Below are 13424 nucleotides of genomic sequence, written 5' to 3' on the forward strand. Positions count from 1 at the left end.
CACTGCTATGAAAGCCTGTGGTCAGATCCAAGTCTTAGATCATTTAGGAAGACGTTCTATTGAATAATTTGGCTTAATCCTAGAGGAGAGGACCTTGAACTGCTAGTACGCGTTCATCGTTCCATCTCGATGGGGCCTGAGAGGGCCGAACGTCGGGACATAAAAATGAAATTTAAAAAAATATATCGAAAGTGTTTTTACAATGAATGTTTCACATAACATGGAGGTATAGTGAATCTAATACAATGTCTGTATAATCCGCACCATTTCATATAAACGTCTGATGTTACTTAGTTTTATTTCCTATTTGTCGTTTTTATCTCTTTGATAAATCATCACTTGTCGCTTAGACGTTCAAAGAAGCTATCCTAGGTTCGTTTAAATTTAAATTTAGAATAAATGGAAGCCATGACAATTATTCGTCAAGGTATATGTACTGTAATAGGTGAGTGATAAATGTTTTTTTTTATTTCTTAATTTTACAGCCAGTTAATTATTTATTATATATAATTTTAAATCAGTTTTGTAGCAAACATATTACTCGGTGTGAATCGAATTACTTGTAATGCCAATATAAATATTCAATATTTATTTTATTTATATCTATAATAGCTAAAGATTGAAAATATGTATTTTAAATGAACGCTACATCAACAATCCTTCCATAAAAGAATAAAAATAAACTATAATTGTAAGTATAAAATTAGATATTAAAGTAAAAAACTTAAACGACGTATTGTGATAAATGTAACATCTGTGATTGAAATAAAAATTAAATCGTTAAAATAAGAAATATTGTGATAAACTGTGATAAAAATCCTGTACCACAGTACATTTATATATATATATATATCATATTACACAATAATTGAGGAAAAAAAGGAGAAACGCGATGCCATAAAGGGAATTAAGAATAAATAAGAATGTAAGATTTTGTGACGTGTTAGGAGGACGAGAAAGTAATGTAGCTTTCTTAAGTTAAATTCACACGACTACATTAACAAGTTTTTATTTCTAATCAACAATATATTCACCTTCGTTATCAACCTTTTGCCATCTAGTATACAAATCAATGCTGGAGCGGTAAAAATCAATCGGTTTTTCTGTGAAATATGTGAACAGAAACGACATTACATTCCGGTCGCCCTAATAGAGAATGAATAAATGATAATATGAAGATCGAATGAAGAGAATGATAAAAAAATCAAATGTGAAAAAATATTAAACATAAAAAATTCGTAAGAAAAGGACCAATATTTAGCCACGACTACCACTGCATGTACGGAAGGGGCTAAATATTGATCCTTTTCTTACTTAGAATGGACTTCCGCAAAATAACGCCTGATTCCTTTAAATATAAAAAAGTCGTATTCCCAAAGATAAGATAAGGTGCACGAGAGATCCACATAACGGAGGCTATATAAAATAAAAAACAACCTCCTTGCGGATGTAAATTCGTAAAACTAACATTATTAGGTACTAACAAAAAACAGTTTTGATACCTCAAACATAAACTGATTAAAAAAATTACAAAGTTTTCACGTTGATATTTATATTTATATGTATATATATATATATATATATATGTGTATATAGTAGGAGATTATATATATATTTATGAAATTCATCATCGAGAGATTTCATCTATGATCTTACCCATCACGATGATATATTTGAAACCATAAACCATAGAGATTTGAGATTTGGTAGGCATATTACATTTGATACACACACACACATATATATATATATATATATATATATGTGTATATATGTGTGTATGTATATATGTATATATATATGATCTTAGTCTATTAAGTATAGACAGAAATATATTTTTACATTTATAGAGTCCTCTATTCTTTGCTAACTTTTAATTGACAAAAGGAATCGTAATTTCAGTTCATAGAAGCCTACTGCAAGGTGTACGGCTCCCTTAAAGATATAAATGGAGGGATATAGATAAGGATAAGAACAAAAGAAATTGAGAAGAATGAAATTGAGTGAAGAATAAAGATAAAAATTTGAAAAACTTATTTGTAAACAAAGACCCTGATCCGAACAAATTAGGGGTAAAACAAAAAAAATGGGGGGATATATCAGAATAGCCACGTTTAGCAGACGGGTTGGTACATTGTGGTATTATGGTACGCAGAATACGGCACTGTATGTAAACTTATTTGCGACCAGATGCAATCCCAATAAATTGTATCCTGGGAATCAAACCCGTGACTTTTTTTTAATGGCCCCCGCTATTGGAGGCCTCTCGTACCCCTAATCTTAGGTGGGACATGGTCTTTATTGGCAATTTAATTTTTTTTTCACATAATTTTTCATTTTCATTCTCTACTTTCATTCTTCACATAATCTTTCATTCTATTCTTTTATGCCACAATTCCGCTTTCTTTCACTTTTGCTCTGTGTCCTTTCATTCCTCCCTCATTACATGTTACATTTTATCTTTTTTCTTTCATTTACATTTTTATCACACTTTATATCACATCATCCCGTGATCTATTTCAAGCTTTAGTCCTTGTGATGAAAGGAACATTCCTAACAAATTTCACGTTACTAATACTTATGGTTACAGAGATACTGTGATGAGTCTGTACATACGTGGATATATCTAATAGATTCATGCGTTACCTCGCGGTAGTCCATCCTAAGTAAGAAAGAGACTAATATATAGCTACTTCCGCTATGCAGCAGTAGTCGTGCAATAAAGTGCACCGCCCGCCAGCCCGCGGATAAATGCACGTGCGGCAAACAATGGGAAACACAACTACCACCGTTAATCTACTCTACATGTGTTTCACCCCTCCACGGGGCATCCTCAGGAGATGTATATATCAAAGCAGAAGTAGCTATATATTATTATATTAGTTCCTTTCTTAGTCATACATAGATATCTCTTATAAGGTATAAATAGATTCTGAATGCCGGATGGGCAAAAAGATAGAAGAAAGGAATATCTCGGCCATCATGCAAGACGAAGGGGAGAGAGTATGTTTCCTCAGCTACTGCAGGAAGGTGGTAATAAATGCAATAGGTAAAAATAAATAATGTTGCAAAATAAAATAGTAAGGAAACCTAGAATGTAGTGGTTGAGGATGAATGTATGGCTAATGGAATGAAATGAAATGGGAAAATTGTAGAATGAAAGAAATAGTACGAATAGTATGAAAGAGAAAATGATAATAATAATAAAAAAAGAAATGAATAAATTACTAGAATTAAAAAGTCCCTGTCCCACACGAGATAGGGGAACAAGAGGTCACCAACAGCGGGGACCATAAAAAAAAAGAAAAAAATAGGTATAACTCTTGTTGGAACGCGCTATTTACACTACGATGAAACTCCGTACCGATCTTAAGACAAATCTGTGGGATAGGCCTATGTCCAGCTGTGGGCATAATATGATTAAAATGATAAAATAATAGCTCAATATAAAAACAGATGAATAACAAAATTAAGTAAATTAAATCTTCTTCTTTCAGTCTGCTTCTCCTGTACGACAATGTCGCTGATGTACGCTTGGCCATCTTCTACCATAAAGAATTTCTCTTCTGCCAACACAACCTTGAATAGACCTATGGATGCGAATGAAGTAGCGTTATTTGGAAGTTTTTCTTCTATGAGTGCGATATTCACGACGCCATTTTCAGGGTATCTTCTTGATAGAATTGGAAGAAAGAACGCTGTCATCTTATATTCATTGCCACAAGTCGTAAGTTTTTTTTTTATTTATCTATATATATCTTCTGTAGATAATATGTTTGCAGCAACCTTAAAATACAGGTTAATATAGATATAAAAACTAATTATAAAAAAGTCTTAGAAAAACCATACTCTAAAAACAAAATAGGTAATATTTTGATAAGGCATTTTATGATTTATATGTAATGCTTGTATGTGATAAACCATAATTGCCATTGCCAAAGGTTTGGCGATTTCAGTCTTAATAAATTTGTTTGTGAACAATGGCAATCTTATATAATTAATGCACAGTGTTAAATATATATGCGATTCTCTGTCCACCACAGGGCTACGACTGTTCACTGTAATCTTTATTATGTAAACAAAACATCTAATATATACATACACATATATATATATATATATATATATATATATATATATATATATATATATATGTATACACACACAAACTTTGGTTATATCAGAAATAATAAATACGGTATGATATGTCTAATATTACAAATTCAGTGTCGTGTCTTTTATACGGTAACACATTGACTGATGAAGTAATGAAGGATGATGGTGATGAACCCTAAGGTTTTTTTAATGGCACCCGCTATTGGGGTCCTCTTGTACTCTTTTATTTTTGGGATAGGGATATATTTTAGTGTTTTTTTTTCATTAAGCTTTTTTATTTTCACCCACTCTCTCTTTAACTCTCTGTTTTACCTCATTTCTCTCTTTCTACCTTCTTTCATCCTTTGTATTTTATATCATTATTACAGTATACATATAAATTTCATTGAAACATCGCCTCCCATTCTTCGCCACATTTATTGAAATTTTAATTATTTACATTTACAATTGATTATTTCGATTTTTATTTTCTTCGATTATTCTATTTCTGGATTATTTAACACAATCACGGTATGATTTTCTCATCTCATTAAATAGTCAAAATAACTTAATGTATGTATTCTCCTTACTTGGTTTCATTACGTTTTGTTACAACACCTTGTTATTACCTTTCTAAGTTTAATAAAGCATTCTTGTATAACATTTCAGGTTGCATGGCTAATAGTATCTCTGAGTCATAGAGTCGAAGCTGTTCTCGGTGCAATGTTTATATCAGGTTTCGGTGGATGCATTTTGGTTCTCGCGCCAGTATTTGTGAGCGAATTTTGTCAGAAATCCGTTCGGGGAATGATGACGTCAGTGTCTATGATATCATACGGGATCGGGATATTGATTTCGTATCTTCTGGGTGGACTTCTGGAATATGATGTGATGATTTACGTGTGCCTGACGATGTCAGTGCTATGCGTGGTCATATTACTGACGCTGAAGGAGTCGCCGATGTATTTGATGAAAAAAGGACTGGAGAAGGTGAGATAAGAGAATAAGATTCAGACGTGGGATACTCTTATAAAAACTTCTCTTATTTTTTTGTATATATAAACAAAATAGGGATTCATTTTAATTTTTTTTTTCATTTGGTGACGTCATTACTTATATACTATAGAAAGTTATTATGTAAAGAATCACAAAATAATACGATTTTTGAATCGACACGCACTTGACAGTTTGCTTTGAACTTCACAAGTTTGAAAGTTCACGCTGTCCATATATATATATATATTAAAAGCCTCCATTTATTTAGTCGTTGCGTTCCCCTCTGCCATGTTTACGGAATGAACATTGTAGATTCGGGTAAATAAAATTTTTATATTTATAATTTTTATTCCACATTCTTCTTTTTTCCCATTTTCTTTTGTATCCTTCTTTTTTTACTTCATCATTCTACTTTTTCCTCACTTATACATCTTCCACGCTTCGCTTTCCTTTACTCATCTACATTCTCAGATTACAATTTTTATTGTTTATCACAGCTTCTAACATTTTAAATATTTTTATGAATTTTTCATTATTTCAATATTTACTTTCGCATTTTTTAAGTCTTAATTCATTGGAAGCATTTGTTACAGTTTCTCTTGCTAACAATTTATTTTACCTGTATAGGTTATCTTATCTTACTTTCCTTGGAGTCTTAATTGACTTTTTATTGTATTTTCATTATCTTTATTCTAGTCCGGAATTGTTAAAATAAATTTCATTACAAATAGTTATATATAAAAAAGTTAATTGAAAAATTTTCTGAATGTCCTGCTAAATATACAAAAACAATTACATCTATATATGTATAATACTATTAAAAAACTATTTTCTGTAATAAATAATTTAACATGTAATTTTAGGATGCGATAAAAGCAATTGCATTTTACCGACGAATAGACGAAAACTCAAAGGAAATGACGCAAGAAATAAACTCAATTAAAAAGGCTCTGAACGCAGATATTGAAGGTATGATATGAGGTTTTATATTCATTATTCACAACTTTATTAAGTTTTGTTTGATCACCATCATAACCATTTTGGACATAGATATCTTCCATAGATTTCTAACTGGGATACCTTGGTTTAATCAAAAATATAATTCAACAATCTTTCTTATTGGTCGTTTATTTTAATTGCTTAAGGTTGCACCATTCCAGAAAAGCCTTCGTAGAGGATACGATGAGTTCTTTCCATAGGTCTCTTTAGCCTGCTCTTCTGAGTGCTTCCATTATTCTGAGGCGTGTAAATACCCGCACAGACTACTCCCATTGGGTTGGTAATAATATTCTCGCTCTCTTTCTTTCTACATCTCCTACGACAACCATCATATTTAGATTCTCTTGTTGCCTCCAAGCTATGTAGCTGAAGTAGCAAAAAAACTGTCAAAATGTAAATGGTTTCAAATAGAGAAGAACGAGATAGATACATAAACAAAGCTGATAAATAAATAGATACAGTGATATAAAAAATCCGCTTGATATTATAGAAGCAAAGAATTAGAAAGGAGAGAGATCTGTAGAATAAGACTAGTGAGCTAGAGGAATGTGAGATATTGTGAAGAATAAAATAGAGAAATAAATGATTGAAATTGTGATGGAAAAAGGGGAGAGTGTGAATAAAAAAGAAAGTGGAAAAATTATGAAATAATGAAAAAGAAAGAAAAGGACCAATATTTAGCCACTTCCGCACATGCAGTGGTAGTCGTGCAACAAAGTGCACCGCCCGCCAGCCCGCTGATAAATGCGTATGCGGCAAACAATGCGAATTACACAACTGCCAAACACAAAATCGGCACATTGGCACTTGTCGAAACACGTGTTGAGTGATTTGCTAATGGCAGTTGTGTAATTCGCATTACAACCGCAAGGTAACGCTTGATTCCATTAAATGAAAACGAACTTATACTTCACACGATAGGGGTGAACGCTCCAAAAACGCGAGCCACTGTTAGATGATGAAGATGATGGAGGAAAACCTGGTCTTTATAAGATTTGATCAAGAACAGATCTGTTGGTTCTCCTGGAAGTCATAATTAGTAGTCCTAGAAGTTCATATATTATCAACATTAATCCACGTATCACTGTTTTAATATATAAACAATTGATTTTTTCTTATTTATTTAAGACTCAAAATCCCACCACATATTTTATTATATCTATAATTCAGCTATCCATATCATTCTGGAAAGGAATTCCTCTCGAAGTTTCTCATCTTATCTCACTCTATGGAACGTTGATTCAAGATTTAAGGCAACAGTAGCCATTCCTTCTAATGTATTGAACCTATCCAAGGCTTTTGATAGTGACGAGAATCTTTTAAAATTTTATGAATATTATGGCATAAGACAGTAAAATTTTAGTATCTGTAAAAAAAACACTTTCATTTCTATAAAGGCACCGTCATACGTTTTATTTAATAATTAACAAATATTATTAAAATCATATACACTGACTTATTTGCATCATCAGTTTCAAAAGGATAAGATTGAAATACTCTAAAATGGCATTATTTAACTATAATTACAAAGGTTCTAAACGCAATCTTAACTGGAAAAAACTTATGATAAGTTCTGACATAGATACAGCAAGCAATACATTATTAAGCTATAAGTTATATATATATATATAATCAAAATTATTTTTTATATGTACACAGAAGCACCAGAGGAGGAAAATTTGAACAACAAAGCAATTAAGAAGAAAATCTCCAAATGGCAATTTCTTAGTAAGTAATTTTATATCTAAGTTTATAATTTTACTTAATAAGTTGAATTTACCTAAGATATACATTTGAATTCAGAACACGTGGTGCGCAGATAACAAATTTTTAAATGTTACGAAATGTGACAACCTAAATAGAACGTAATGTTAATGTTAATCAATAGCGTGTTCGAAATTCAAATTATAAGATGTTAAAATAAATTATTTTTAATTATCTGTGCTAGCACACCTTGAATTGACAGAAGTTATGTGTCAGTTGCAGTCTAATAGAAAAGAAAAATAATGCAACATATTTTCACAATTTATACTTGTATAAATATATATGTCATTACATTTTTAAAATATATGTATACCCTTACTAGCTGATCCCGCAAACGTTGTTTTGCAAAAAAAATGATATTTTAATTTACAAATAAAAAATAAGGGTTGATCGTAGAGGGGTGAAAATTTATGGTTGTATGTATTCTTGTATGCTGTATCATAAAAAAATAAAAACAAAAAATTTCGGTAAAAAAATAAAAAAATTTTTTTAAGTGTGAACAACCTTTATCACTTAGGGGTATAGAAAATAGATAATAGCCGATTCTCTGACCTACTGAATACGCATATTAAATTTGGTAAAATTCAGTCAAGCCGTTTCAGAGAGGTTCAAGTTCGAACACCGTGACACGAGAATTTTATAAATTAGATATATAATTCACATTTTGCATTGTGCAAACAACTGAGCAGAGGATGAACAGCAGCGCCCTCTTCGTACCATACCACACTGCGATCGCCAATTCATCGGCCAAGAGTGGCGATTATGGTATATCCCCCATAGATATCTTTAGGAGAGACCTTTGCCTTGTAATAGACATCTGTCAGTTGAAAAAATATAAAATAATATATATATATATATATATATATATATACGTTTAAAAAGTTATTTTAACATATAGTAATACGAATTTAAATAACTAATTTATTATTTCTGAAACCATAATTTTTATATAGGATGTAACATCAATTGAAAGCAAATATGCTATACCAGGGCTTTTTAAACTATGGGTCGCGTAGCAAAATTCTGGGGTCGAAAGATTTTAATGTCAAATATTTATATATACCATTTAATAAAATCACTAGAGTTGGCGGAATACAGTGGACTTGCAGCGTCTAAACACGCGCATTTGTTGAAGATTTTAAACTAATATAAATACAATTTTATAATTTTTTGTGCAATTTTTTAATTTTAGATTTTTGTATGTTTCAAAATGAATTCTAAAACTATATATTTTTATATGTATATGTTTATGTATATTGTTACCTAATTAATAAATCATCAAAAAATATTAATATATTTTTCTTTTATATTTGTATGGGGTCGTCAAAAAACTCGCAATCATAAATGGGGTCGTGAATGACAAAAGTTTAAGAAGCCCTGTGCTATACATTGACCCCACAAAATCCTTTACACCTGTAACTAATCATCCTGTATATTATACAACACAAATTTATAATTTACCGATGAGTGTATCTATGTTTGTACGGTATCCGTGTGTGTGTAACATAATGGTTCAGTTACGAATTGTTAAATGACATTTAAGTGCCCACAATAAGTTCACACCTACCTTATAAGGACTAAACAGGGATCATATTGTAGGAAAATATAGATATATGTACTGGATATACAATATATATGTGATAAACAATTACTATACTTTACTCACGTGTCTGCACTAGATGCACCGGACTCAGTATAGCGCTATTTCAACCGCACTTTTAGAAGTAAAAGAGATAGATAATTGTAAAGATGCGTTTACAAGCTACTTTTTTAATATATACAAGTATTAAATTTGTGAATTTTAGTGTATCATCGCGCTGTGAATTAGCTGTATTCATCGCTATCATCTTTATCACGCGGTGAACTTTCCCTGATGGACATAGACATACGTATTTACAATACGGGACTATTGGAAGCGGCTATTCAGGGTCTTCCGATGATATTATCAAGCTCAACTGTTCACCTTGTAATCGTCTTACGCAGTGCAGGGTATTCCGTGGTCTTCACTCCAGAACCTCAAGGCTTCAGCGGGCATTTGTTCTGCACACTATGTGGCCTTCCAATAGCTCCTCGGAGAAATCCTGATGAAGAAGCTTTATATTGATTCTTAATTTCATTGACTAGATAGTTGTTCACTTTATTTAATAAAAAACTTTCTTGTATTTTTATTTATAGAAAAATCACGTTCAACTCGTCGAGGATTATTCGTGTCTCTGATGCTGTACTCGGCGACGATGTTCCAAGGTCTGGTCGCGGTGCAGGTTTACGCAGACCTCGTATTCGAGCAGGCGCTTCCTCAGATCTCGTCGACCTTCGCCAGCGCTCTGCTGGCGGTGGTGTTTGTGCTCGCTGGATTAACAGCTGCTTACTTGATGGACATCCTCGGAAGACGAGTAAGAACTTTAATGTTTTTTGATGGCTCCCTATTTTGTTGGCCTTTCGTTCTTTCTGTTTTATCGTTTAGACGGGACCTTATACTTTCTGCAATAATTTTTTCGATGAATAATTTATTAACATCTTCTCTTGTGTCGTTCTTTGCAATTTCTTTCATTTCCTCTTCTTCCATTCTTCACGTTTTCTTTCTCTCTCGCGGTTCATATAGCCTTTATACTTAAATTTTTAATTTTTCGTTTTATTAATTTTCATTTTTAAATTTTCCATTGTTTAATAATTTTTGTTATACAATAGAAACTTGTATACAATTAAAATCTTTCCTTATTATACTTTTCGCACTTAGTTTCACTCAGTTTCAGTTTATATACACACACGTATGCATTATACACGGGATTTATATATTATTATTATACAGGGTGATTTGATATACGCGTCTAAGCACTACAAGATTGAATATGTAGCCCATTTGACAGCAAAAATCTTAAAAGCCTTTACACCTAATCCAGGGAGGAATAGTAAATAAAAAAATAAATTTGATGGAAAATAATTCGAATTTCAAATACGCTTTTTATTTCTTTAAAAGAAGAAGAAGAAGAAGAGAAAGAAGGACTCTTACTCTACTATATGATCTCTACACGTAAACTTACTTGAAGTAAAATCTAAATATTCATTGAAGTAATTATCAAATCTTTACAGAAATAAAAACTACAATGAAGTAAACGCAAAGTGTTCACTGAAGAATAAACTAAATATTTTTATTATTATTATTATTAGAATCTGTGTTCAACAGACATTATTGTCCGTGCCTTTGTGCTTACATTTAAGTTTAATACATCCGAATTTTTTTTGCTCGCGTTTTTGCATGTTAGTAGTGTTTTAGTAAAAAAGTACGTCTATTTTAATGACGTCATAATAATGTCCAGTTTTTAAACTTAAGTTTCGTTTTACCACTTCCTCATCCGTACTCCTCTAGGCTATGTATTCACTTCAGTAAAAAAAGTCTTCACTTAGTTTAATTTAAGTAAATATAGAGTCGACAATGAAGTAACTACTAAATTTAGTTTGAAGGAAAGATTAAATATTCATTGAAGTATTGATTCATATTTACTTCACATTAAGTCTTCACTGAAGTAGACATAAAGTTATATGGAGACTAATAAATAATTTATTTCAGCCATTAATGATTTACTCGTCTGTGGGCGCTGGACTGTGCTGTGTTGGACTGGGAACCCAGATGCAGTTGCACTGGGCACCACATTGGGTCACGGGAGTGTTTGTGTATATCTTCTGCATCACATATAACTTTCGTGCAGGCACTGTGCCTTATGTGTTTGGTGCAGAAGTGTTTTTGCCAGAGGTACGTAAAGATTTTTTTTTCAGTGTACGCTTATATACAGGTTGATTAGATATATTTATGAAAGTTTTAGATGCATGAATGTATATATAAAGATCCCTTTGTCCTGTGTACTTCAGCTTCCTTAACAAAGGCGTCTGTTCCTTTATTGGACGTGCTACGCTACGATTGCCGGGCATTTTTCTCGATATTATTGTTGATTAAATATTTTTTAGCTATAGATGATTTACAAGAGGAAAATAGAGGAAAAACAAATCTAAGGGTTTAATTATTTTTGAAATAGGTAATGGTTTAAATTTTATATTTATATGGTACCCCTATTTTGTTTGGGACAGGGAATTTTTTCAGGGTCTTATCTTTATTCTACACTTACTTTCATTCTTCTCAATTTCTATTATTCTTTCCTTTTATCCTTCACAATATCTTGCAATTTTTTTTGTTCTTTCATTCCTTTGTGCTTTCATCGCCTTCCTTTCCTCATATTTTTTACTCTTAGGTGACTAGGTACAATTTATATTATTTCTAATCTTTATTTTATTCTTACATTTTCTATCCTTACCTTTTAATATCACAGGTTCGTTTAGATTAGACTTTTTTAATACATTAGAGTCTTGTCTTACATTCTATTATTATTTAATAAGTTCTTTTACATGTGCATATTATTCATTTTTTTTTTATAGCGGTAGAGAACTTAGACTTCATAGAGTATAGACAATCGTAGGTAGCGGGTTCGATTACTGAGATAGTCTTATGTATAATACACACTTTGTATATTAATTATATAGGGTTGCTACTGAGCTAGTTTCCAGAGGATGGGCAGCAGCATCTCCTGCGTACCATAATACCACACTGCGATCGCCAATTCGCTCCCAAGCGTGGCGATTACGGTATATCCCACTATGGATGTAATTGAGTGAAGTCTATACTTTGCAATTGGCATCCAAGGCCTGTAAATAAAATCAATTATTTTTATTTTTTATACAAATTAATAACATTTCAATTAATAAATTTCCATAATAAATCAATTTTTTTTGTAGTTAAATTCTCTATTTAAAAGATAGTTACAAAGAAGTTTTCATTTGTTTGTTTTGTTTAGATGAATAATTTAAATTCAAGATACAGGATTGAGAATTTCGATTGTGGGAGGCGGTTCGATTCTCAGGGTACGATATTTTATAATTCACACTTCCTGCATTAATTATATAGGATTACCACTGTTTATAAACAAATTTCCAGAGGATGGGCGGCTGCATTCCCTTGTATATACCATAATAAGATGGACAACCCACTTGCCAAGTGTGTCATGGCATATCCCTTCATAGCGAACGTTTTCAGGCTGTAAATAACCTATATATATGAACTTTGTTTTGAGACACCATTTTTTTTTCAGATCAAAAGCCTATTATCAATGGTGACGATGGAATGGGCATGGATATGTAATTTTATCATCCTGTATATCTTCACTCCTCTCGTTGCTGCCATAACCCTGGGACCAGTGTTCTATATTTTTGCTGTTCTGTGTTTCGCAACTGCTGTGTTTAGCTTCTTCTGTTTACCAGAGACAAAGGGTTTGCCTGTTGATGTTATTCAGACGCTATTGGTTGATTGAACTATTTTAATTAAGAAAACACAATTTTCTTTCTGACTCTACTCTGTTTGGCAAGGTGTTATGGTTGTGTAGAAGAAACAAAGTAGAAGAAGAAAAAGAAACTCCACAAGAACATATCTTTTAACAGTTTAACAATACAGATTTATACATATACACTTCATCAGATATAATCTAAATGAAATCAAAATAATCAAGCGAAATCACAAGGATTTT

The 13424-nt window shown here is 31.7% G+C and overlaps 1 protein-coding gene across 1 annotated transcript; it reads left to right on the plus strand.

Annotated features, from left to right (window-relative positions):
- Positions 1-358: 358 nt before the first annotated feature.
- LOC137925767 (uncharacterized) lies at positions 359-13211 on the plus strand. Its single transcript, XM_068769236.1, has 8 exons — positions 359-445; positions 3498-3727; positions 4765-5085; positions 5955-6060; positions 7750-7818; positions 10030-10247; positions 11423-11605; positions 12993-13211. Exons 1-8 carry the CDS (start codon positions 400-402, stop codon positions 13209-13211), a joined length of 1392 nt encoding a protein of 463 aa, XP_068625337.1. The 5' UTR covers positions 359-399.
- The last annotated feature ends 213 nt before the right edge of the window (positions 13212-13424 follow it).

The sequence above is a fragment of the Battus philenor genome, unplaced genomic scaffold (genome assembly GCF_028537555.1).
Source record: "Battus philenor isolate CCGP_79_NKW_IND1 unplaced genomic scaffold, ilBatPhil1.0.hap1 SCAF_27, whole genome shotgun sequence".
Classification (NCBI taxonomy): domain Eukaryota; kingdom Metazoa; phylum Arthropoda; class Insecta; order Lepidoptera; family Papilionidae; genus Battus; species Battus philenor.

What these genes read in the sequence shown, in the direction of transcription:
- LOC137925767 (XM_068769236.1), top strand. Translation starts at nt 400, where the DNA reads ATGGAAGCCATGACAATTATTCGTCAAGGTATATGTACTGTAATAG. An exon ending in TCTGAACGCAGATATTGAAG is followed by an intron (nt 6,061 to 7,749) that starts GTATGATATGAG and finishes ATATGTACACAG; the next exon opens with AAGCACCAGAGGAGGAAAAT. An exon ending in TGGACATCCTCGGAAGACGA is followed by an intron (nt 10,248 to 11,422) that starts GTAAGAACTTTA and finishes AATTTATTTCAG; the next exon opens with CCATTAATGATTTACTCGTC.